Raw genomic sequence first — 27,367 nt, 5'->3', positions numbered from 1 at the left:
AGAACAGCAGTGGGGACAGAGCATCTCCTTGGTAGATCCCGCACTTGATGGTGACTTGTGCTATGGGCTTGGAGTTGGCCTCTAGTGTTGTACGCCACATCCCCATTGAGTTCCTGATGAAGGCTCTTAGGGTCCCATTGATCTTGTACAATTCTAGGCATTCCAGTATCCAGCTGTGGGGCATTGAGTCATAGGCCTTCTTGTAATCAATCCAGGCAGTGCACAGGTTGGTCAGTCTGGTCTTGCAGTCTCGGCTGATTGTTCTGTCTACCAGTAGCTGGTGTTTTGCGCCTCTGGTATTCTTGCCAATTCCTTTCTGTGTCCCGCTCATGTATTGACCCATGTGCCTGTTCATCTTAGCCGATATGATGCCTGACAGGAGCTTCCATGTAGTACTGAGGCAGGTTATTGGTCGGTAGTTGGAGGGGACCGGTCCCTTCTTGGGGTCCTTGGGGATCAGGACCGTCCGGCCTTCAGTTAGCCATTCCGGGTGTCTCTCGTTAACTAGCAGCTGGTTCATTTGTGCTGCCAGACGCTCGTGGAGTGCAGTCAGCTTCTTCAGCCAGTAGGCGTGAACCATGTCGGGCCCTGGTGCTGTCCAACTCTTCATACTGGAGACCCTTTCTTGGATATCTGCCACTGTGATGGTTACTGGACCCTGTTCAGGGAGGTCGCTGTGGTCTGCCCTCAGATCCTCTAGCCACTGAGCATTGCCGTTATGGGTTGCGTCCTTCTCCCATATGCTCTTCCAGTATTGCTCCGTCTCCAGCCTTGGTGGTGCTGTTCTCTTATTGTTCCCTTGCCACTGAGAGTACACCTTTGCTGGTTCTGTGGAGAACAGCTGGTTTATTCTCCTGCCTTCTATCTCTCTGGTGTACCTCCTCAAGCGGCTGGCCAAGGCTGTGAGTCTTTGCTTGGCAGTTTCCAAGGCCTCAGGTATGGACAGCTTGCTGTATTTCTTAGGCACCTTATTCGTCGCACCTTTCTGCAACTCCGTTAGTTGGCTAACCTCTCTCCGTGCTACTTTGATCTTGCCCTCTAGCCTCCTTCTCCATGGAGGGTACTGCCCCTTGTGGCTGTTCAACTTGTAGCCAAGCATCTCACTGATTGTAGATCAGCTTGTTAGTGTCGGTAATCGTGGTTGTAGGTATTGCCCGTAGTGCTGCATTAACATCATCTAGCAGACCTTCTGAGGGTACTTCACGTAATCTTGGTAACCGGCTACGGGGGATCCAGGTTTCAAGCTTGGCCATGATCCTATTTTTCAGGTCAGTTCCTCTGGCACTCAACGATCCTTCTCCTATCGCACTTGGGGCTATGTACCCAATCTCGGGTGGGGGTGATGATATCTCCCCCCTGACCTGGCGTCCTGACTCCTCCTTGCCGTAGCATTTGTGTTGTACCTCGTCAATCTCTAGCTGTGAGAGCAGTCCCTTCTTTCGAATGTTGGAACACTGAGCTACTAGTTGTTTCGCCGTCATTGTGGATGTTGGGTATCGAAGAATCCATAGGTCCCTCATCCTATTCATGTAGCCCCTTCCGCCGGGGTTACTTGCGTAGTAGCATTCCAACAACGCCCTGTTTTCGTCCCTTGCCCACCGATGCCTTCTTGTTCCAGTAGCCCACTTTTCGTCAGGGTGCCCTGGTTCCTCAACACCTGACGCGGACCTTGTTGATCCGGGCGACGTCCGAGCCGGCATGCCTTCATATTTATCTGTCTCGCTCATGTCTGCGGTAGGCTTGCTTAGCATAGGGGGTCTAGCCTTAGGACCCTTACTGGATACAGACGCCCCAGGCAGGAATCGAACTTGCGATCCTCTGTTCCAAAGGCGTGTAGTCTAACCACTACGCTATCCAGCTGCTATAATATATATATATATATATATATATATATAATATACCATATATATATATATATGTATATATATGGTACTCACCTTGTGCTGCTAAAAGTGCAATAGATACAGCGACAGTGTAAAAAAATCCTCAAGCCTCGTTATGAACATTTTCATACTATACTATTTTCTTCATACCACATCAGAACCACTGACTGTGTCCCTCTGCAGGAGGAAATGTTTGCATTTACCAATAATGAGAGTCTTGTGCTTATGAAAAAAAGCTACAATTATTGGCATAACTACTCACCTGAGCTATATTGTTAGCTACCTGCATGTTGTCTTTTTTGGCGAGTGAAATTTGGAAAAATAAATGAATGAATCCTTTTTTTGTTGTTGAACTACTGGCCAGAGGAAGAACTTGTGTTTGATTTTGGTGTTAATTGTCTCTTTAAGGGGTTACAAGACACAAAGAGGTTGATTCAGTCAACTGGATTTTGTTGCTGTTGGCTTGAGGTTTGGGGAAAAAAAATAAATGTTGGAAATGTCCAAACGGGCATATTTCAATATCTTCTAACATTTTGTTACCCAAATGATTCATTGACAAAATGATTTGAGGATATAGAAAAGTCAAAGTCAAAACTAGTATCTAGTTCATACTCCGACTTACTCCCTCTGTATTTTGCTTTTGTTCCTCAACTACTGCCCGTATAGCGGATATATCTTGACAGGTAACTGAATTGTTACCCTTCAGAAATTCATGATCTTAGCAGTAAATCCACTTCAGGCTGAGGACAGAAACGTAAAACATAATAGTCTGCAGGATTTATTAGGTGTCTGATTTATGCAGATCTTACTCAACAGATTTCTACCTCTTTGAATAGTTTCACTGTACAACTTGGGTTCAGCTGACATTTACAATGCCAAAGCAATAACTAGTTGCAACCATCCTAACTGCATTGATTCCTTTATATCTACAGCACTCTTTATTTGAAAGATCTTAAGCATGGACCCTTGTATCACATTTATGAGTTGTTGAGCGCATAAATATTTCCCCTGAATAAGCCCCTATATAAACCCTATTGGGTCGCTGTGTCTCCATTAAGGAAATGAAAGTGGTGACCAAGCCTGTGCTGATTGTTCCCTCATGAGGATCTCATAAAAGAACTTGAGAATTATTGGCCCTGCCATATATTATCTCAAGCCCTGAAAGCCTATTCTGTGTCCAAGGCATGCTCTCTCTGCCACATAGATCCAAAAATAATGTGAGTTAGAAATCTGAGCTGCTAAACTCCTGCAACCTCAACTGTCTGCAGAGAAAACAATGGATTTCAGCAGCATGCACTGCTGTTCCACCGGGTTTGAGTGTGTGCTTTATGTCAAGTGACTCTACTTACTCAAACCAAACAATGTATCCACTGTGCTTCATTATGGATAGGAACTTGTGTTTTTTTTCCTCTGAAAGCCTCGAAGTACAAATGCTGGACACTGTTTTACACCCGAAACACTCACTGCGTTCACCCCCCCAAAAAGAAAGCAAAATATTATTTTATGATCACCCAAAGTTAAGTCTTTGGCTAGGTTTGTTACACTTTTATCGTTCGTCATCTAAGAAAATTTACTATTAGACAAAGATAACCTGAGTAAATACAAAATGCAGTTTTTAGACAACGATTACATTGATTAAGGGAAAAAAGTTATCCAAACCTGCCTAGCCTTTTATGAAAAAGTAATTTCACACTAATAACTGGTTGTGCCACTCTTGGCAGTAAGAATTGCAGTCAAGCATTCATAACTGGCATGAGTCTTTAACATCACTAGAGGAATTTTGGCCCATTCCTCTCTGCAAAATTCAGCTATATTAAGGGGTTTTTAAGCATGGACGGCCTGTTTAAGGGCATGCCAAAGCACCAAAGTCTCCGCTTTGATTAGGCCGCTCTGAAAGCTTCATTTAGTTTTGAACTTGCTGATGTGTTTCAGTTCTTCTGCGTAACAAGGGTCCACCTGAAATTTAGGGCACAAAAAGATGGTCAAATCTTCTCCTTCACAATTTTCTGTTTAAGAGTAGAATTCACGATTCCTTCAAAACTATATCAAGTCATACAGGTCCTAAAACACCAAAGCCATCACCAACACACTACCACCATCATGTTTGACTGTTGGTATTGTATTAGTTTTATGTAAGGAGGCTCAAACTTTCCAAAAAGTTAAACTTAGGTCTAAGCAGTTCACAGAATATTTTACCCAGAGTCTTGAGAAAATCAAATCAAATCAAGATGTTTTCTGGTAAATGTTAATAAGCCTTTGTGGGGGGTTTTGATCAGTAGTGGTTGCAGAGTAACTTGCAGAGTCTCTTTCTTATTATTGAGTCATGAACACAGACCTTAGCTAAGGCAAGTGAGGACTGAAGTTCTTCAGATGTTGTTCTGCGCTTTTTTTGACCTCATGGATAAGTTAGTGTCCTTCTGGTAGTCCAGCCACTATTGTCACTAACCCGTTTAGATTGGGAACACAAGGAAACTACTAGCCTGTCTTTGTTTGGAGGTAACACAATCCATCTACTAACATGGATTATAAGGACCTTTACTGTTCCAATGGTGTGTGCAGGATTAAACATTTATCAAGTCAGTGCATGTGCAACTAATCCCAAAAGGTCAACCTGTGGACACACACAATTTAATTCTACTCTCGAGTTTGTATGATGCCATAGAGAGGCCACTTGTTTTGTACGGCTGTCTAAGGCACACAGCTCTGGCTGTGAGTATAGAAAGCCCCAATCTATTGTTAAAGTCTTCTGCTTGTGAGGGGCAGCCAATCAGGTAGCTAAAGCAGCTTCTTTCGGACAATGTTTTATGTGTAAAATTATTTTAAACAGTGAATCACACCAAGCTGCTCTAGTAGAGTCCAAGGGAAAAAAAATGGATCTGAAAATAATGATCATAATTCACCCTCCAATAATTATAGCAGTACAAGAAATATGGTTAAAAAAAAGTGTATTTGGCTGCATTTTCTGGACCAGTCCAGCTCTTAGTGTTTTGGTGACAAACAGTTTTCAAGAATGCCAGTATGTCTATTTTCTACATTTTTTGAACCGAGAGCTTTAAGGCACTCTGGGATTCACTGAACTAGAATTACTCTTTCATCCTTTTTTAAATAGAATTTAACAGCTGAATGTTGTGTGATATGCCCCAGCACAATCACCTGATGGGCGTTGAGGGGGTTATTATAATCGTTGTGAAAGTGTTATAAATGAGCCTGCAATGGAGCATGTTCAGGTGTGAATTCCAGACTTTTGGCGAGCCTGAAAGGATTAGTATAGCAGATTTCTGATTTTGTTGCGCTGATATGGACTGGACAGGTTTCTACAGAAGCTCATTAAAAGGCTTGTATCACTTGCAGGGTGGTTTTATGCCCACAGAAGCACTTTTCAACCATTAGCTCCCTTCAGTGTTCAGTCTTAGCAATCTTTGTCCATTTTGACATGCTACAGTTTACTTATTTTAGTGAATAATGTTTTATTACTAACATGATCTAGCTGGTACAAAGTGGTGTGCTTATGCTATTTCTTTCCTATATAACTTCTTTTATAGGTTTTTAAAAATTGCATCACCCCAGTTTTATGTTATAGGCCATGTTTGAATGGTTATAGGCAGTCATGCACACTTGTTTCAGTTGGTTTATGCTGCTCATTAGAGCTTAGTGTTGCACAGTATGCCTGCTTTTCCTTGTGACTAAAGAGGCACAGTAGCAAAGCAGATTCCAGCACTGAAGGCTGTAACTGGCAGACCATATCTCCACTTTAAAAAGTGTAATTTGATTAAATCTGCTCTGTTTCAGTCTAGAATCTGTGCCGGCTGAAACGAATAAAGTGGATTAACTCTGTCAAAGGATAATGCAGATTAAGCTGGTAAACACAATCACTAAGTGGTGCATATGGCCTGTAGGGGTGGAGTCAAAGCTTCATTTTTAAAAAAAATATTTTTGGTAGAGGAACTGGGCGAAGAGATTTGTTTTTTGTTTTTTTTAATGCACAGGTGAAAGGCATGTGTTCATATTTTCAATTGTGACAAGGTGGTCCAACATCATAACATACACGCATGGCCACCCACTCCCGCCCGGCGTGTAACAGCAGCTCTGCTTGAGCCCAAAATACCTCCAAGTCGTCACATATTTGTTCTTCAGTAAAAATGATCCCTGATGATGCGAACGTTACTGCTAATGAAAGTGTTAAGTTATTCAGCTGGTGTTTCTCTGGAGTGAAACGTCAGCATGTCTCTTGATCCCTGAAGCGAATTTCCCCCTGGGTGAGGGCGGGTGGTCATGCTTGCTCTGACGGTGGAGATACAGCCAGCTCAATGAAAGGCAGGGGTGGCAGCTGGAGAAAATCCATTCCCAGAGTGAGCGTTCTGCTGAGGCAGGTATGCCGACCTTTGAGTCATCTGATAGGTCAACGCTCGGCAGCGTGCCTGGACATTCATGGCTAAACGCCAAGCCTGGTGGTGCTCATAGTAAAGCTCATCTGAGCAACAGCCAGCTATGATCAATGGAACCCCTTGGCAGCTCATTTATTGTACAGTATGGCACAGCCGCAAAACACTCAACCAACAGATGCAGGTGACAGATGACGATAGGCCGATAGGATGAGGGGTTTTCACATGTGCGCGGTCACCGGTGCACTACCACCTCACTGTACAGTACAGCGCTCTTTGAATAAAATGTACTTTTAATCCATTAGTTTAGTCGATCGTGTTGAATCGCCACCCCAATTATTGTTTGTAAATTAGTCTTGAATGAAATGGGATTTTCCTGCTTAGTCTGCAGGATTTCAGTGCATGAAGATTTTCCTGTTTCTTGTTCTCCTGCATGTCACGCACCAGCTGTGCTGCGATGAACATGAAAATGACGTGTTTGCCCACAAAACGTCTTCCCTCTCCTTCCAGGTGCCCACGGAGTGAGAGAGGAGCCCCGGTTTGTGACGGCGCGCGCTGGAGAGAGCGTGATCCTGGGGTGTGACGTGTCCCCTCCCCTGGACGGCCAGCAGCCCCCCTATGTGGTGGAGTGGTTCAGGTTTGGAGTGTCTATTCCCTTCTTCATCAACTTCCGCTTCTACCCTCCTCATGTGGATCCAGAATACACTGGTAAGACAACTGTAGGTCTGGCTAAAATAAAGTAATGCAGCTACAGAGAGCAGACAAATACAGAAACATTGTGAGTAATAAGTTTTATCCATGATGGATTTAGTCTAAAACCTCTGAATTAATGTGGACTTGGATGCCTCCTGGGATAAGTGAGGATCAAAATCTTATCAACTGCCAAGCACGCTGAATCTGAGACTTTTTATTGTTGACACTGCAGCAGAAACAATGTTGACAACATAATTTCACGCTACATACAGCGGTCAAATTGAAGAACACCCCGCGGGACGAGCACACATGTTTATCTGTATGTAATATGAACCGAATTCGAGTGCATACCAAACAGTGAATGGTGCCAAAATCATAGTTAATATAGGTTAAGATATATTTACCTACTAGCACCTCTAAGACTCTTTTCATTGACATCTAGATATAATCCACACTTGATTGTGATGTATCTATCTTGAACTTCAGGTTTTTGCTCATATAAACCCAACTGTCCCCTCTCAGATGGTCATTAATGAACTTTAGAGTTGTTGATAGGTGGATTCTGCTTATTTCCTCTCCTTTAATTCTGCATTGAAATAAATCTTCCCCCACACGCCACAGTAATTCTATAAAGACAAAAAAAGATAACAAAACATCTCATTTTTTCCTCGTTTTAGTTGTTTCACCTTGTTTCGGTAAAGACGTCTTCGATCAACCTGTCAAGTCAGCCCCCGATCTTGTGGCTCATGGCTATAGTAATGATATATTAGTACAGAAACATTGCAATGTTTAGCTCCAAGGGTCCTGCATAACTATAATCATTCGGTAAACATTTCTATGATTGCGCAGGATATAGATTTTCCTGCACTGCTGCAGACCTTATTATGAGCTTTTGGCTGAGAGCGGGACCATTTCAAACAGATTGTAGTGCAAATGTGCTGTGCACATGTGTAACTCTCAGTCGTATTTCATTGAGAAGATTGACCTGCAATTTCAGCTTGATCCACAGTGTTTTCCCCTCAGAATCGTACTTCTGCTGTTTGAGCATCAGGCGAGTGGCTCATCGCGCACCGAGGCTTTTATGCGGCTCGAGAACGACTGGGTGTTCAGAGCTGTGCAGGAAAAGCAGAAAAAAACATTCACAATAATTGAATAGTGCATTGAACATGTAGGCCTTCCCACACACTCATAAAATATACAGAGCACATAAAGTACAGAGTCAGTAAAGTATATTAAAAAAGCCCCCACATGTACATGTAGAAAAAGAAAAGTAATCTCATGTTAGTAAACCCTAACAATCTTTGCTTTTATAGAGATGTAACTGGAGTTTAGAATGATTTAGATGAATGTGCCTAATGTGTGAAGCTGCATCCTTTTAATGGGGGATTTATTGCAAGTCTGTTTTTATTTAAGCAGATGTGCAGACGGGGAGCAACATGAGCATCATTCTGTTTTTACTTTGCTTGTTTTTTGGTCTACCAGCTCCTGAAAGAATAACCTGGCTGTTAAATGCATTTCTATGATCACTACCTGTGTCTTAACCGTGTCTGTGTGCTGTCTGGTGCCGGCACAGTACTTAACACTGGGATTTTTCTAAACTCAGCTGACGGTTGAGGCCAAAGTGATGTCCTAAAGCAGTGAGAGTGAACAAAAACAATAAAGCCGTGCGCTGTAAAATTAAAACTACGATGTCGCAGAGCTCCGCAGAGTCGAAATTGAACCGCAGAGTCGGGCAACCACTTTTACATTTGATCCTCTGTTAATATAAAATTATTGATTATAGCTGCTTTAAGGTTAGGGTACAAAATGTGTTTACCTCACATTCATCACAGCGTAACACAAGTCAAGACAGTATGTCTGCAGCAGGCTCTGTGCTGAGTGCTTACAGCAGGAAATTGGTTCTTCTGATGTTGCCTCAGCGGCTGTGATAAGATGGTGAGTTGTCAGAACGAGGTCAGATTTAGCCCTTCCCTTTTCTCACCTCTTTAGAAGCACAAAGCTTCTGGCTGACCTGGTAATAGGCTGTGAAATAAATGAAGACGTGACTTCCCGAAGAAGCCGAGGATTTACCTCCTCAGCTTGAGTGTCCTAAATGTGGACGTGAAAGAGTTTTCTGCTTTTATTTATATGAATCATGTAAAGCCTGTAAATAATACAGCAATCACTGGAATTCTTCCCAGTGGGCTTTTAATGCAGGATCTTCACGGCAAAGAAGCCTAATGGCAGTGACTCACTGTCTCGGGAGCGCCCCTTTTTATTATACAGTGGCTACAGTAGACGTTGCAGCTGCTGAAGCGTTTCACTGTTTAGGCTCGTGACTAACAGCTTTTTGTGTGAACAAACAGCACTTTTCTACACTTCACTGTGCTCACTTGGACTAGTGGGCCTTCGCCATGTGGCATTAGGTCCACTGTTGAGGAATTACCAGTGAACAGATGCAACTTGAATATAGCCAGTCTCATTACATAGATTAAAGTGTTTCTGGGGATTGCATGTGCATGGTGACAGCGTAATAATGACACTGGACTGCAGTTTATGAGATGCTCCTTTGGGCGCTTAATGGGCCCGTGTGGTCTCAGAGCTCATCTGGGCTATTCCCATGAATCGTTATCACTCAGTATGAATAAAGTTGATGAATAGAGGAAATGTGTGATTATTCCATCACACAGCTGCTACCAAAACAGAGAAGATTATCCATGAATACTGTACTTACTTGCGCGCATATTTTCACTCTGATGATTGCACTTTTGATTCCAGGAATCCATTCGGGTTCAATGCATCGGTTTGTCTAGGCCTATCAGTCTTGTTAATTATCCGGTTTTAAAGACTGTTAAGAGACCTATAGCACAATCATTTCTATGTGTCATTCAAATCTAAGACGAGATGTTTTCATTGCAGCTGTGTGTGTGTGTTTTTTTGCCTCTTTAACTCGATGCAAAATGCAAAATTATACAGATCTCTCTGCTATCCTGGATCATTTTGTTTGCCAGTTTGACCTGCAGCTATATGGAAACTATAACATTAAAAAACATCTATTTTTGTGCCTGCTGTAGCAAAGACACAATCAATAATTCAGATGTGCAGCTTGTGAAATTTTAGTGTCAGATCCTGCCGCTTTGGGACAAGCTGTTGGAAAACTGAATCATATCTCTTTTGCCACCATGTTTAGCCCCAGCTTGCATGTGGATAATACGGATATGTAATAATCAGTTATCTGCAGATGGATGCAGAGATGATGCAATGTGTTGCATTTTTCTTAATATTAAAAATAAGAGGAGTTGTTTAGAGAGTTTGGTTTTGCTTGTTCAGGGCTGAGTTAGGAGCAGCCTGTTAGTAGTAATGCATCAATAGTGGATATTTTAGCATGACATAATTCAAAAAATGTAGCAAAATCGAAATTTCTGACAGCCATGCAATACGCTGGTTTTAATGTGGTAAAGCAATAAAAGTAAAATAACCACACATTCACGTTAAAAAGCAGCAAGGTGTGCTTGATCCGAAGGGAAAACCTGCATCCATGCTGCAAGCGATCCGGCGAGCTGAGATCACAGGAAATGAATGACATTTGGTGACTTCAAGCAGCCGCGAGCAAAATAACCGCTGGTGATTTGAAGCGGGCGTGACCCAAGATACATTTATCTCAGCTTCCTGGTGAGCGACTGAAGCAACATCCAATAAAAGCACGACAGCACTGTTAACTGACGTTTGAACTTGTAGTAAATATTTTAGTGGGTTACCGAGGCAACCAGAGCATAGAACCTTCTCCAGCTTCAAGGCGATGTGCCTTCAAGTCTGGACTGTGTGGTAGCTTTAGCATGAAACTAAACCAGGCGGCCTCCCTTGCTTCCAAGCCCAGCACTGTTCACAAAATGAAAACTTTCAATGGAAGAGAAATAGTCATAAGGTACAACATGGACTCTGGCTCAACCCTCAACAATCTACAAAAAAAAGGTTTCTAATTAAGCTGATTCAGGGAATTAAAAACTATACTAGCTAAAACACTTCCAAAGTTTTGCAAAAGTGCAATAAAAAGCCAGGTTTAAAGCAGGTAAAACATGAAAATCAGAAGGTCCCAATATGTTTTTTTATGATTTTGATGAAGTTGGTGCTTTGGATTTATGTGTGCCATTGTTTGCATGTTCAAATGCAAATGGGAAAAAAGATGTTGTGTAAAAAATTTATGCAATATACAATAAAATAACCGCTGGTGACAGAAAGTGTGCGTAACCTGAGATAATCTTTTCTCAACCGGTGACTGAAATATTCTCAAGTAAACAACTATCAGCTTCAAAGGAATGCACGGCAAGCGCCTAGCAGTAAGAGCGCATGTAAAGTCAATGATATTCAGTGACTTCAAGCAATGATGGATGAAATAACTGCAGTCAATGTGAAATAGGGAGCCCTGAATTCAATTTTTTAAACTGACCACCAATGAGAGTGCAGGACTGACAAATGACTGGGTAGTAAATACATAAGAGCGTTACCTAGACAACCAGTCTACTAGCAAACCACGGGGATGTTTGCTGGTGACCAACCATCGGCGACAAACCCAAAAGCAATGTGCACCAGGCTTTAGATTACTGAATTAACCACGATGTGCCATTTCACTCTATAATGGGGAAAGACTGAATTCAAATTTTTTTGTACTCTTACTACAACAACGTTTTCCTTTAGCCATATTCTTTTTACTCACATGTGAAACTCAGCTGACTTAAAATGTGTCTTTTCTCAATGTGTTTGCCAACTTTGTCACTTTGGATCTTCAGTATTTACTTTTCAAAGCTTTCCCATCTGACATAGCCTGTGATGTGATCTGAACAAGGTGTTGGCCCCTCTGTTTTCACAGCAGACAGAACCCTGTACTGTGTAAGTGGTGTATACCCAGGAGGCCCATTCTGACGTGGATACAGTGCTGTTAACTCTGTTTACAGCAGCACCCTCTCACTCCTTGACAAATAGAAGCTGAGACTGATCCCTACCCTTCATGCCACCACCCACCCCACTCAGCACTTCAAAAATAGCCCTGACTTTTTAAAGACGATCTACCTTTTTACTGCAAGACTGCAGTCCGCGCTTCTCTCGCTTCCTCTGTACTGTATTGATTTTCCACTAACAAAAAAAACGTCAGTTTTCTACCCCAGCCACGGCAGCAATCACAGGGTTGGGTATCTATCTATTGCATTTTTGTACCGGTAGAGCAATTCAGCCCGCCCTCAGCGTCGATAGATTTGCCTGACATTTAGTCTGAAGTAAGAGGAAACAGTGCTTACAGAACATCTACACATCAAAGTTAGGAAAAATGCTCCATTTCCAAACACTCGTCAGACAGAGGAGATTCGAATGTTTTAGTCTGTCGGGCTGTCAGATGCAGCCATGTGAGCAGCGGGCTGGAGGCTTGAAGACAGACAGCTTAGCAGCTGAAGATTTCACCATGCCTGGCTTCCTGAATGTCTCTCATCCCTTGTGATTTCCTCCTTTTAGAATTCCAATTTATCCTCAGCCTTGAAGTAAAAAGAGTTGGGGATGGAGAAGTTTCGTAAGAAAGATCATTTATGTGAAGTGGAAAGCTGGTCTTTTCCCACAGCGACACCAAACGCTGTATTAAAATTCAGCTAAAGGTGTGACTGGCAGTTCTAAGGATAAATCATAATACTTCGGCCCATGTGGATGCTCGTAAAAGTTGTGACATTTAATAAGTTAAAGAACTAGTTTTACATTTTGGGAATTTATATATATATATATATATATATATATATATATATATATATATATATATATATATATATATATATATATATGTGTATATATATATATGTGTGTATATATATATATGTGTGTATATATATATATGTGTGTATATATATGTATATATATATGTATATATATATGTATATGTGTGTGTGTGTGTGTGTTGGGGACACTCATAGGGATTCTGTTGTAACCCTATGAAACAGAAGTTTGGCTTTTTAAATAAGCTTAGAGAAAAGACTTCCACAAACACCTATTAGCAACAAATAAAACTTCTTGTCCACTTAGTAGTTTGTCTGATTGCTATACAGTGACATTTGGCATAAAAATCATTTGTGTCATTATTTAGAAAGAAACGGTATTGACAAGATTGCATGCAAGCTGTGGGATCTCAGAGATTTTTGTGAGTGACGTTAGCGCATAAACTGATTTACCAGCATCATTCTTAATAAATCTGGCCCATAGGCATCTTTTAAGGTCTTTTTTGTGTCTCTGCCACTTTAAGCACATACACTCTGCTGTTTGCACTCACTGCAGTGCCTGCGAACCAGTATCGGTCCCATAATATGGGAAAAGCCTACTGGTCAGAATTTTTCTTTTGATTATAATTACGGCTGTATTCTTTTAATTGTGTATTAAGAGGACTGAAGAAATCTTCAGTTGAATCTAGGTCAGCTGTTTACAGCTGTTTGCGCTCATACATTAAACTAAAATAACCATCTCCTCTTTAAAGCGGGCTATGGGCTTGACATTCTGTCAAGACGGAAAATGTCCATATTCCCTCATAAAATCAAAACCATTCTGCTCTCAAATCGACTCTGCGTGCTGTTTATATCTGTGTGTGTTTCCTTAGAGTTCAGAGACTTAGAAGTCAGGTTGATTGAAGGCTCTAAATTGCCCGTAAGTATGACTGTACAGTAAGTGTTTGGGACTGTCTGTCTGTGTTAGCTCTACAAGAGACTGGCAGCCAGTGTTTTCCTTCCTTCCATCTAGTGCTTGGAAAGGCTCCAGTCTGATGTAGTGCCTGAATACGAGTAAGCAGTTTGAAAAAGACCTCAAAAATGAATCAGTTTGTCATACCTGACTTTGCGGATCAAAAGGCTTGAGTTTACGACGCCCTTACAAGGAAAAGGAAAATATATGAATCTTTAGTTTATCTTTATATATTATTTTTTGAACATCTGGAACATGCTTAGAAGCGTTATACGACTGTGAGCTGTGGACTACTGTCAGAGCAGAAATAAAACTCACACTCTTACAGCCACTGCCCTAAAATAAAGCACTTAACCCCCAGCTGCTATGATGGATCTTTTTGGTGACCAGCAAAGCTCTTGGGTGTGTGTATGGTGGTATCTCTAAAGATACATTTAAAGTACTGAAGTGGTTAATTCTGCTTTTTTCCCTCCCTGCTGTCTGCAGGTAGAGCCTCTCTGCATGGGAAGGCCTCCCTGCAGATTGACCCAGTGCGCTCCGAGGACCAGGGCTGGTATGAGTGCAGGGTCCTGATGCTGGAGCAGCAGTACGACACCTTCCACAACGGCAGCTGGGTGCACCTCACAGTCAATGGTGAGTCATCTGGCCAAACAGCCTACCTTCTGACCTGGAAGTGTGAGTCTGTGAAGACAAAAAAAAGAAAAAGAAAAGAGGATCGGCTTAAGCTCCGTGTGTTTTTATGATAAGGATAATCACGTAGATTTATCATTGGCATTTCAATTAAAGATGTGGGAATGGTACATTGTTATTAGAAAAAATCTATTTATTTATTTTGCTTTAAATATTTAATTTCATTCATTTTTTTATGCTAACTGGACCTTTTTTTAGTTGCTCACAGGCCTCCTTCTTTTACTCATCTTTCATTTACAGAAAAATTCAAATTTATCAGTGTATTTGAGTCAGGCACTGTTTTAGGTCACTCCTGTAGCTCCTTTATAAAAGGCCTCAAGGAAAAAAAGGGATGAGCGTCTGGTTAGAGGAGGATTGATTGTGTCTAGTTTAAGGCGGTTCCGGCAGGGATTGTCTGTGATAGTCTGAGAGCTATCAAACTGATGACCAGGCGGAAAAAAAATCTGCACCTTTGCATTTCTCAGGAATGCCCCAGCGGCGCAGAGACTCCTGTGCAAAGTGTGTCTTCACATTGCGCAGCGATGCCTTTGTACTCTGTGCGTTTCAGCCTTTTTCGGAAAGATATTCGCAGTAAGCTCCTGTTTTACAGTCGATGCTTGCTGCAGATGCACGGCGCAGCAAAGATGCAATAAAGAAACCGCGGCACACTCGTGCAGGAGACGAGATTGTGGAGTACTATCAGTCGCAATTCTTTTGTTAGCTTTTTGGTTACTGATTTTATGTGTCAGGGAATGTTTCCTAAGCAGACTTTTGGAAGAGAAACCGAAAGCGGTGAATTTCTTGCGGTAAAGCGTCACAGGACTCTAAGTTCAGAAAGCTGTAATCCTCTGTGCTGTTAGAGAGAGACTTTAGAGACAAAGTACTGTCAGGCTCATTCACATGTATATTTTTGGTCTGTGAACTTCGAGCTTGAGAGCTGTGTGAAAGTCATGCATATTTGAGTTGATCATGCATATGTTTTACAAGATGCTTTTCTCGTATTTGAATAGTGATTACACTGCACTGCGTGCAAAATTCTCTATGAAAAAAAAGATCATTTATACTGTCCAGTGCACAGCATAATCACTTTGTAAAAATGGTGATTATCGGTGCTTTGCTTTGAATTTGTGTTTTGCCACATCGGGCATCGCAAATGATTTTCTAACGCGTGCTCCATGTAACGGACGTTAACTCAAAGCTGACACGAGAGCATCCCATTTCGCGTGCTTGTGTGCGGCTGAAAGAAATCTCTGTTTGCTGGTTAATGTCGGATAGGGTGAATCAGTCATAGTGAGCGTCACCTGCGCACTCTTGTGATGTTTGGAGTTTGTGAACATCTGTAGGCGTGTGCGTATGAATGTCTTGTTGTGTAGGCATACTGCATCTCTGTAGCTGCTTCATCAATATTCACTTTCAACTGCCCCCCTCCCCTCCTTCGTGTGCTGGTCTCTACTCCTGTCAGGCCTTCCAACAGAAACAGAGCTCCTCTGGCTTCAACACATCTAATAATATCCCCGAATCTCATGTATATTTGGCATTTTATATGTCTGCATTTTGTAAGACCTCATGTATGTATGCAATGCCGCTCTCGATAGAGTGCACGCACAGCTCTACTCACAGATGGACATGTTTTGCTGGTATAAATATTTAGTTGGAGTTTTGTTATGTAAACAACAGACAGACATTCATGAAAAAATCAAAAGCTGTTTCAACGTCTAGACATCTAACAGGGGAGTTCATATGAAGCCTTTTTGCTACTGTTGTCCCTTAAATGGGGGTCTGTGAAGGAAGCAGGTGCCATTTTCGTCTGGCCTAGGCACAGACACTAAGGGCACTCATTTCCTTTGGCCGTTAGTATTTGCATATACTGCTTCTTTGAGTTCCTGTGACTGGCCTTAACTTCCTGCCAAGCGGAGAGGGAATTCATGCCCACTCAGTGGCAGGTGTCAGATGGCAAGGCCTTGTGCCCGAAAAAGACACTAAGGCTACTCTCTCTCTGTTTTCTCCCTCCCTCGTCTTCTTCTTGCCTTTGTAAGAAGCATAGTCCTCAAGCATCAGTAAGCTTTTTAAGAAAGCAAAAAGAAAGTGCCCCATCATTGTCATGTGATTTTAATTTTATCCATGCATATTTAAACTTGAAAAAAGAGACACAATCAGACCTTGCCACCATGTCACTGGGTTAGTGATGGCTTGGCATTTAGGTCCCATTTGGTCGATGCAACTGGGTCCCAAATGTCAGCTCCATTTATTACCCGTGTGTATCTGTCTTTGTCAGTCACTGTGCTGTCCACTATGGTGAGTCTGGGGTGAACAATCACCCTCCAGACTTTACGGGAGCCCAGCTTGCAAATTTAAATTAGAGGTGGGCGTACAAAATGTAATAAATACTGTGTGTGTGGTGAATAAGATGCCCCGATAAAAATGATAAGCTAAAATTAACAAATGTTTTTCTCTATTATGACTCTTGTATAACTGTGTGCTTGTATTAACCAGAACGTTAGTGATGCAGCAGCTTATCTGGCTCACAATCCATCACAATTCGCAGGTTATTATATATAAAATGACAGATTTGATTTTGACCTTGAACACAATTTGGGTGAAGACTTTAGTGAACCTTGTCTGCAAGGTTCGATCGGACGAATATATCGAGCTGATTGGACAAATATATCGACTATCGACGATATATTTGTCTAATAGAAGGAGCTAATAGAAGCAGTCAACATGAGAAAAAAAAATAATAGTGCTGTTTTAACAGCACCCTCTTTCATCTGCGAGCAAATGCAGCCTCCTCAGAGTGCGCCCAAATGCTTGTTGATGGAGCTGCAGAAGCTGGTGACAGCCTAGCAAACTTAGCCGGATGATGGACACGTACATGCGCTTGCAAGTTAGCCGTGTTTCAGTACTTTGCTCGCACTATACGTCTGCACAAGTGGCACACCGCTTTGGTTACATCCTTAGGTTTACCTTTTTCATCTGGTTTAAAGCCAAAGAAACCCCAAATTGGCGACTTTATATTTTTTTAGTGCTGTCAGCGCCGTCGTCATGACTTACGCGATTAACAATTAACCCATGTGAAGCGCAAAATCCCTGAAATGTCTCTGTCAACGCATTTCGGCAGTTTGTCCAAATTTTGTTCATTCTGCGCTCCAGATGGTTTGAGAGCGTTAAAAATTTTAATCGTGATGACCGCGTTTAAGCCGCGTTAACGCTGACAGCGTTTTTGTTTTGCTTTTTTCAACTACTTTGTCCATGTTTGGACTTCTTCTGTGTCATAAACGTGCAAATCAGTCCGTGCATGATTACATTGCTCCGCCCATCAAAAAGTCTGCGCATGCGCGAATATATCACCCATCGGCGATTCTTGGACTGACGATTGCCGATTGGAAAATTTTTACATATCGCCCAACCCTAACAGGTTGTAATTGTTGCCCTGTGGATGCTGATAGGAATTTTGGCCAATACTGATTTCTTTTTAAAAAGTCTAACTGGCAGCATACACAATCAAAGATTCACTTTTCTTCAATTTAAAATATTCACATTTCCATCGTTAAGAAAATTAATCTCAGGTTCTCATAATCTGCATTAATTGCATTAAGTATTGCAGGGTCTTCTCTTATGGGAGCAACTGAAAATAAAGTGCTCTGGTACTGGAATAAATCAGAATGAGCTGAAGCTTTACTTGACATATTTTGCCTTAGCAAACACAAGCAGGTGTAACAGATTGATATAACAAACAAATGTCAGGTATTCACATCATTTTCCAGCGTATTTGTAAATTCGCCTGACAACAGGACTTTTCTCGTTTTCACTCGTCTCCATAGTTTTCATCATAACCGAGGCTGCTATATTGTCGCTGGCTCTAAGCACAGGAAAGCTTTATCCTTAGGCTCACTGTATTTGTTAGTTGTTTCAAAATGTCCGTATTCAACTGGTTGATGATTTGAATGATTATGTTTTTTGTCACAAAGGTCTCACTGTGATGGAAATGCACAAACGTTTTAGTATTAATTTAAATGAACAGAAACTAGTCTTACAGCCATTTATTACTCAGAATTACAGTTAATGATTCAGACATTCAAATAAAATTTAGACTGTATAGTTAGTAGGGATAACTTCCAGCACAGCCTGTTCCAGAGTTAATATCAAATTTCCTAAAAGCTATGATGTATTCCAAAAACATGCCTAGAAAAGACAAATGTGGATGACTCACATCAGTTTTTCACTGTAATTAAAAACAAATCTGACAGACATAAAAGCACCCTTGTGCTCACGCAGCTCTTTCTATAAGTTGGAGGAGGAAAGCAACAAACCGAGATAAACGCACATTTGTTTTTGAAGTTAAGAGTTTATGTTAGTATGATCATCTAATCTACAAAATAACCTACGTCCACCTAAAGAAAAGAGATGGATGGGATTGTGGCAGTGAAGAAGTGAGAGGAAGTAAGTCCCATTGTTTCTCCTCTTAATTACACATGAGACGCTGTGGAGTAACTTACGTATGCTGACATTAGAAGAGGGAGGAAAGTGTCACCGAGTGCCTCTTTCTTCTCTCTGCAGCAGTTTACACTTAAACCTTTGAGACTCGTGATGTGAAATCAATGAAAATATGTACTCCAATTCTCCATATTCTCTTAGGAACAGATACAAGAAAAGGAAAACAAAAAACCCCCCAAAACAAGCAAGGAAATAAAATGCCGCAAACACAGTCTTGAGTAAATAAGCCTTCAAAAAGAACAGCCTTTACCCTGCTTCTTAGCATCCAGGCCATCTGCTGATGTGCTGCATGGCCTACAGAGAAGAACAGGGGGAGTTTGGGAACTCCAAACATCTTTTAATGTATATAATTGATGAAGAGATGCTGTAAGTAGGGCGCAGATTTAATGCTCAGCTTACTTTTTTTGTAGAGCAACTCCCAGGTTCCCCAAGTATTGTGACACTTCCTCTGTGATGAGCTGTACCTGACGGTGTGAAACAAATCCCAAGTTGACCAAAGTGCCTGCTGCTGTCACCAGCACCACCATGTATGCCACCTATTTCCTGTCAGCTGGTGCTTATTCCCTTGATAAAAGCTTTGGGATTAGAATTAATAACAGCGCTTACAGTGGAGGAGCAAGTACTCAGGTGATTCACTTAAGTGAAAGTACCAGTGCTGTAAAATTTCCACGTTACAATTAAATGTCTCACGAGTAAAAGTGCAGAAATATTACCTGCTAAATATATCCACCCATACTCTATATGTAAAAATCTTGAGCCATCCCTCATTTCCTTATATTTTGCTAGGAAAATAGATAATGCAGTATATGAAGCAAAAACAGTACAGTTCTAATTTCCTTTTCTTCAAGTAGTCTTCAGGAATAGTTCTCCAGGCGTCTTGAAGGACATTCAAAGCTCTTCTTTGGATGTTGGCTGCGTTTTGTTCCGTTCTCTGTCAAGATGATCTCGCACTGCTTCAATAATGTTGAAGACCCGGCTCTGGGGAGGCCAATCCATGGCACAGTCTTCCACTGTGTCTTTTTCTATCCCGGCATGCTTTTACTGCATTGGCATTGTGTTTGTGATCATTCTCATGGTGACAAATAAAGCCAAGGCAATCAGATGTTTTTCAGATGATATTGCATGGTGGATCAAACCCTGAAAGTACTGGATGAAATGCAATCCAAACCATGAGAGAGTCTCCACTGTGTTTTACAGATGACTGCAAAAGCTCTGTATATATTTATGCAAGTTGAACCATAAATTTCAAATTTGGATTCATCATCATGTTTTCTCACAGATTTTTTAGCACAGTTCTCATGTAACTTGACGTAGCTCAGAAATGTCTTCTGTTTTTCCCATCCTTAAGAATGGCTTATTGATGGCTAATTTCAGTGAACAGTGGATTGATTAAGTGAAGAGTCAGATTATTCTCTCAAATCTGGTGCCAGGTCTATGCTGGATTTTCTCTTCTTTCTTAAGGACACAACATTCAGATAATGTTCACCATGTTTGTAATGCAGCAGCATTGTGCTATTAATGCTGCTGCATTAGAGTGCAATCAGCATTTTTCTACTATTTACCAATATCTGGTTTTGTTGAGTGGTTTCCAACGAAGTCAGTCAGGTCAAGAAGATCACAACATAAATTGGACTTGTTGTGAGATGACTGATGAAGTAGGAAAGAGGAAACACCAGCTGTATTATTATAAATATTTCTATATTTCTCTATGAAATACTGGTATAAATTAAAGGAGAGATCTCCTCTTCAGAAACGCAAAATGTCCTGGAGCCGAAGCATGTCGCTGTTTATGAGCTTAAAGTTGCTTTTCTTGAGTAAACGTACTTGGCTGCATACATATTGCAGCCACCAGTGACAATCAGCGACATACTATACATGCAGAAACTCATAGTGAAGCAGCGGCACAGGGTTGCCTCTTAACTAAAATAATGCATCATGATCCGTTTAATGTAACCGCCGACCCATCAACTGCATGATACGTAAATCAGTCATGCATTTTATTAGAATCTCCATTAATCTGCTGTATCATATAATGTAATGAGTGTTAGGGAGCGAGAGGGCAAAATGGACGGGCAGATGTCTAAATGTGCTAATTGGCCAATTTGTTTACTCCATGCCAGGTGCTTGTGTGCAGTCTAAGCATGGCAGCACTCCCAGCGGCAAGCGGTGACCCACTTGTATAGCAGTGCCTTTTTCCCCCTATTTAACTAAACACTGTGCCACTACTTATAATCAAAATATTATGTTGAACCACTGAAAGCAGCTGGCTGAGGAAGCCACAGTTTATTGGCCTGCAGGAGCTGGTGAACAGCTCCCGTGTGACTCTTAGCGAAGCTCGGATACATCAGGTGGAAATGCAGCAGTGTTACAAAGTGGTTTTGTATTAAAAAACAAAGCAAAAAGAAGGCAGCCTGCAGGGGAGCTTGTTATCAACCCTGGTACATGTCCCACTGTGCAAGTGTTGCATCATGTCCTATCTGAGGAATGCCTGTTTGACTTAGACCCTATTTACTTCAGATTTCTGAAATGTGTCTTGGACAATTAGCACTAAATACAAGTGTAAATGACCGCCGAGACTCATTATTCTCACTCAAACAACGTGGGACACATTTGGCCTTGTATCTTTTGTACTGTAAACACTAATTTGTCCTGATGCCCAGCGAAAACACAACGGGAAAATATGTCACCAGTGTGTCGGTTTTTTGGCTTGTGTCCCGTGTCTCAAAGTCACAAATGACTTTGGCCTGACAGCTTCAACAGTTGAATCATGCGTACACATGTTCTTCTTTGCTTGACGCATTTTGGATGCGTTTTCTTAGCTAGTTCTTGCTCAGTCAAAATAACTGTGGACAAAAATCTTGGGGTCACGTGGGGTCAGCTGGAGATTGAAAACACACGATAAACACTTCTATGCACTCTCCCTAACCCTAATCCTATCCCGCACTTTGGGAGAGCAGCGCCAACCACTGCTAGCAAATGCTGCTTTGCAATATCAAACTAAAACATTTAACTGAATCCTAAATATCTATTGAGATTATCTAAAAAATAACACACATATTATGTGTATTATAATATCTAAATATCTAAAAAGCCTCAAATGGCCTGTAGTTATATAGCGCTTTTCTAGTCCCTAAGGACCCCAAAGCGCTTTACATATCCAGTCATCCACCCATTCACGCACTGGTGATGGTAAGCTACATTGTAGCCACAGCCACCCTGGGGCGCACTGACAGAGGCGAGGCTGCCAGACACTGGCGCCACCGGGCCCTCTGACCACCACCAGTAGGCAACGGGTGAAATGTCTTGCCCAAGGACACAACGACCGAGACTGTCCAAGCCGGGGCTCGAACCGGCAACCTTCCGATTACAAGGCGAACGCCCAACTCTTGAGCCACGATCGCCCCAAAGAGACTCAAAGATGTCTCCACAACATTAGCATGGTTATTTTGTTGCCTTCAGATCTGTTTTTCTGGTGTAGGACTTCCATGCAACAAACTCTCAATAAGATCCACATTTCCACTGTAAACTATTACAACAAAACCACACTTTTGACAGAAGTTGAAATGAGCCGGCGCATTTGTTGAATCCGGAGAGTTAACGTTTGTCTAGTCCAGCCTGTGCTTTGTAGTTTTGTCTGTTTGTTGTTTGAATCCTCTCTATTCTTCTCATTCCCTTTACTTTAGAATTGCTCACAGCAGATTGCTGCACCTGCTTCTGCTGGAAGTCTCTTCTTGTTGATAGGGAGTTCTTCCTCCCCACTGTCACCAAGTGCTCGCCCATTGCTGGGGTTTTCTTTGTAATATTAAAGGTGCTTAAGGATGTAAAGTGATTTCAAATTACTACAATTGCGTATTCAATGGAAATGTCCACTGGCTGTCCACTTGTGATCCTACTGCCCAACCAGCTGTAAACAGATACCCCCTAAAATGGAAAGCTGTACTACATGTGCCTGCAATACAACAGCCGTGCAGAAGAGCCCAATGGCAGAATGCCTGAAGCCATCTTGGTGCTGATTCAATGACTCTGTGTCATCTTGGAGCCTGTAGTTTGCTGTGCTATTAGGGAAATCCCTGAGTGTAACACAAATTCAACAGCACTGCAAACTACAGTACAGTTTTCCAAACTTATCCAAAATGAAAAGGGGGGAAAAAAAGGACTGCACTTATAAGTCAGCTGCCATGCTACCTCAGTAAGGTTGTTCTTAGCCATAGAGATACTTTGCTTGATGGTGTAGCCAAACACATTAAACAGGTGCTGCAAGAGTATTACTGAGGACCGGGTGCGATTCCACCCCTGGTCATTTGGTGTGTCTCTTCCACCTTTCTCCAAATAAAGGCTTATGAGGCTTATGTTAAAGTAATATGCAGGTATTTAGTGATGAACCAAAGTATTTAACATGTGATGATGATTATGAGGTAAGGCAGTCTCAAAAGTTAGAAGTAACATGTTACAAAGGTCTTTTTAACACATCATGTGGTTACCATTGAATCAATCCAATCAATCAACTGCACCAGTCAATCAATGTAAGGAAAACCTATGATTGTGCTTAAGAAGCAGTGAGGGAAAAGGGCCTATGCCAGTCCATAGAATAGCTTTTGAGATTTTTCTGTCTGGATACTGGGATGGTACCAAGAATTCCTTGTCCTATGTTCTCCCCAGCTCCACCTTCATTCACGGAGACGCCGGCGCAATACGTGGAGGCGAAGGAAGGGGGAAGCACTGCGCTAAGCTGCTCTGCCCAGGGAAATCCAAAACCAATGATCAGCTGGCTGAGGGAGGGGGAGGAGCTTGCAACCAACGCAAAATACTCGGTAAGAAAATATCATGGACATAACTCCGATTTATGATTGTGTGCAAAAATAGAAGTGGGGTTTGTGCACAGATGGCATCATCCGCTGAGCCCATCTGTACTGACAGTATGTTGTGGACTATGTCTCACTCGGGCTAATGTCAGTTTGTTCTATTGTCGAGCTGCTTCATGAGCTGTGGTTTAGTCTCTAAACCTGATGTGTTGTCCGAAGTCTGAAAAAACAGCAGAACCATCCCATCGTTTTTGTACATTTAAAACATTGCACCACAGACTTGGTGTACAAGTAGTGGAAAGCTGCAGATATTTGACTATTTAGGACACAATTATGTCATCGCTCCAGGATGACTGACAGTCAGGCTGTTCTGTCTTCCCTGTGATGTCGTTAGGAAAAATAAAAATAAACCCTGCATAATCTGAACAATTTTAAGCACAGCTTAGTGGCACACCTCACATTTCTGAGCCCTCTTTGTTGTCTGGTGATGCCTGACTGTTTTTTTAAACTCCCAAATGCAGACAGCCTGATGTCATGGCAAGGATATTTCTGGCACTGCCTCAGTGCTTGCAAACATTTAAATCAGGTTTGTAGTGTTAGTTGCAACAAATCAAAGACAGTCAACCCACGGCTCCATGACAGATGATTCAAAAGTGGCAAAAGCTTCGACGAGCGATGATGCATTAGAGCCATAGGATGTTGGATCTTGAGTGAGCGGTGCAAGTGTCACTTTCTCTGGAGTGGAGGATCGCTTGCTCTCACTATACTATGAGAAGCACTACCTGCACCTACACGTCTGACCCCCAGCAAATTCATCTCTGGAGTTAGTCTTGCAAAAGTTAAGTTAGATATGGGAGGCTGACTCAAACATCAGCTAATTGCTAAAACAAAACGCACACACACCAGACGCACAAACGCCTGTAACAGATGCAAGCAGATTGCTGATCGTGTCTAAGAAGTGTAGCAACGGTGGTAATTTTTCATACTGCTTGTAATTGTTTTTAGGATTTTTCAAAGGTTCTTTCATGCCTTCACATTCTCGTATGTGTCTGATATTGCAGTCTGCTGCAGGCGCTATCACCTTTTCACAGCTGCCTGTGTAACATACAGCAAAGGAAGTGACAGCAGCACAGAAGCGTGTCTGTTAAAGGCCTCGTTTCCTTTCATTTTCGCCTTTTTTGCCCCACCATCAGTCGCCTCTCTTTAACACCATTCCCTCAGTAAACGATTAGACAACATTCTGATGCATTATTAATCTCCCCTTTTCGGCATCAATATTACATTAGCCCTAATATGAATGTTGCACTAAAAAGGAAAATCTTTAGTGAGAGCCAAATGCCAAATTCTAATAACCTCACTTTGCATTTATCGTCTCCCCTCGTACATTCACCTGTTTCTTGCTGCATCTCCCCTAAAATACGGGAGTGCTCCTTTCTGTGCTGAGAGGAGAGCTGTGTGTGTGTGTGTGTGCGATAGGGAGCATTAGGATATGTTTGCTCACCCACATGCTCAGATCCACGGAGACGTCATGGAGAAAGGGAGGAATGTGACAGACGGGGTTAGAGAGGAGCAGAAACACTCATCCTCCACATTCTCCTCCTTCTTCACTTTCCTCATTTTTTTAAAGCCCGGAAAAAAAGATCTATTAAGTAACCAGGAAACTGAAAAAGAAGACTTAAAAAACTCAGGAAGGCAGTGGCAGCCAACCAAATATCATTCTCACTGGAGTGAAGTGCATAGGACAGAAGTTGGAATTCTGCTTACTTTCCTCACACTCACCTTGGATTGAGTTCAGCTATGGCACAGAAAGTATTGGATCAGAATGACGACCAGTGCATGTCTTTAGATTCTGTTAAGATTACTGTGTGTTAACATCACTGCTGCATTTGTGGTGTGTATGAGTTTAGTGATTTGATCTAACAGTGGTTTAGACTCTTTGGCTTTTTTAGATTCAGTGCAACAACAAATGCCAGGATTTAAAAATATGCTAGACCACGCTGTCCCCGAAACATGCTTGATAGCTAGCAATGACAAGCTAGCTAAAAATAACCTTTTGTGCATGAGTGTCTTTGTTTGTGTTACACTCAGCCTCTGACTGAACGTTTCCAGCAAACATTTCAACACTGAATGTCTGTCAGATGGCGGTCTTTTGTTGATGTCTAGTAATGGTTGAAAAATAGTTTCAAAATAAAAGTTGGGGGACCTCAATGTTGGCTAAACATACCTCTTAAATGTCACATGGATGTGGTTTGTTGGCAGATTGCCGTAGTTGCTCATCGTCTGCATAGAACATGCTGAATTGTGTACCACTGTGTGGCCATTTTCACCAAACAATAGCTAGCAACCTCCCACAGCTGCCAACTGGTTGGAGAATACACATTTTTCTTACAACCACTGGCTGACAGACAGTTGTCAAACAGTCTCTAGGCCTGTGTGCCTGAGGCTTTAGCAAAACACAAGCTACGTTTATTTCACTGTTCGGTCCAAATATAGACTGTATGTAAAAGATGGATGTAGCCACCGTTGATATTAAGCTTCATAACAAGACAAAGAGCAAAGGAACCAAAGGCTGTTTTTCCAAAGAACTCTATGTAAAGACAGGTTTTATTTACAACCCTCCTATTGGTCATTTAAAAAATAATGCAGGTTAAAGCACTTAGGAATTGGCTGCATTTAAAATTTTTATGTCTGCATTGAATCTATGTAGAGCCTACATAGATTTTGCTGCCAATGCACTAGTTAGCATTAGAATTACGAGGAAATGAGAGTACTGAGTGGGCCAGTCGCAGTTGTTATGAGCTGCCCGGGCTGCATATTCACATTTCTAGGGAGCTATACATCATGTTATGGCACTAGTTACAGTTTAGATTTTCAGAAGGGCTTACTGGTTACAATACCCCATGGCATAGATAGTTTAGAAACATAAATTCAGACCAGATCTCCAATTCTCACCTGGTATCCCAAAATACCTGAAGATTGGATGATGGGTGATGATTGGATGATTGGACTGCAATCATTCTTATATAGCATGCTCAGTTTGGCTCACCGAACAATTTTGCACTAATCACACAAAGAAAATTTTTATTTCAATTTTAGAGAGTGAATGCGGCTAACGATTAGCCTTTATATAAGCCTTGAATAAGAGAAGGTCATTTAAAGTAAATTGCATGTGAAGGAGGTGAACTGGAATTGGAAAGAGAGCATTATTTTTCTACTAAAATAAAGACAGTTTCATTCCTTCAGTCATTATTGAACCAACAAAGCAATAAATTCACCTTAAATCAGTGGTTAGTTTACACTCCTAGAACCAAGTGTGCCACACACGAGGGTGTTATCTCGCCATTAACATTGTTATGACGGCGATGCAGCTCCCCAACAACCTTGCAAAAGTTAAGCTCTGCTTTGTTTGCTCTGCTTGTACCATAAAGCATCTGAGAGACAGATGAATAGCAATAATTCTGCAGGCATAGCAGATTCTCCGCTCAGCTGTGTGAATGGACAGACTACAGCTGTGTGTGACATGAATGGACAGAGCCTCTCGCCACCTGTTGCATAATTTATGAGGTTTGGTTAATGTGTTTTTCCTCGCCGCTTATTGGTTCTCATCAGTGCCTGCACACAGGGATGTACGGTAACACTGAGTTAGACGTTACCAAGGTGACCATATGCAGGAATCACACCTGGAGCTAATAAATCAGGACACACTTGTGACTTTTAAGTCTTTTTTTTTTGCATGAAACTTTGACCTGTAGTAAAATTTAAC

The 27,367-nt window shown here is 41.7% G+C and overlaps 1 protein-coding gene across 3 annotated transcripts in view; it reads left to right on the top strand.

Moving 5' to 3' along the window:
• igsf9ba (immunoglobulin superfamily, member 9Ba) overlaps positions 1–27,367 on the top strand; it is a 78,412-nt gene that overhangs the window by 19,001 nt on the left and 32,044 nt on the right. For 2 of the 3 annotated variants that reach the window (XM_082501940.1, XM_082501941.1), the window contains exons 2-4: positions 6,776–6,973; positions 14,126–14,272; positions 23,462–23,613. In XM_082501940.1, coding sequence (XP_082358066.1) covers positions 6,776–6,973; positions 14,126–14,272; positions 23,462–23,613 — 497 coding nt within the window. Of the gene's footprint in view, positions 1–6,775; positions 6,974–14,125; positions 14,273–19,362; positions 19,430–23,461; positions 23,614–27,367 lie in introns of those variants that run through there. The other variant, XM_082501942.1, reaches the window with a different exon arrangement.

Source organism: Aulonocara stuartgranti, assembly GCF_965226115.1.
Source record: "Aulonocara stuartgranti genome assembly, chromosome: 14".
NCBI lineage: Eukaryota > Metazoa > Chordata > Actinopteri > Cichliformes > Cichlidae > Aulonocara > Aulonocara stuartgranti.
Note: the sequence above shows the minus strand (reverse complement) of the source record. Positions and strands in the feature narration are given on the sequence as shown.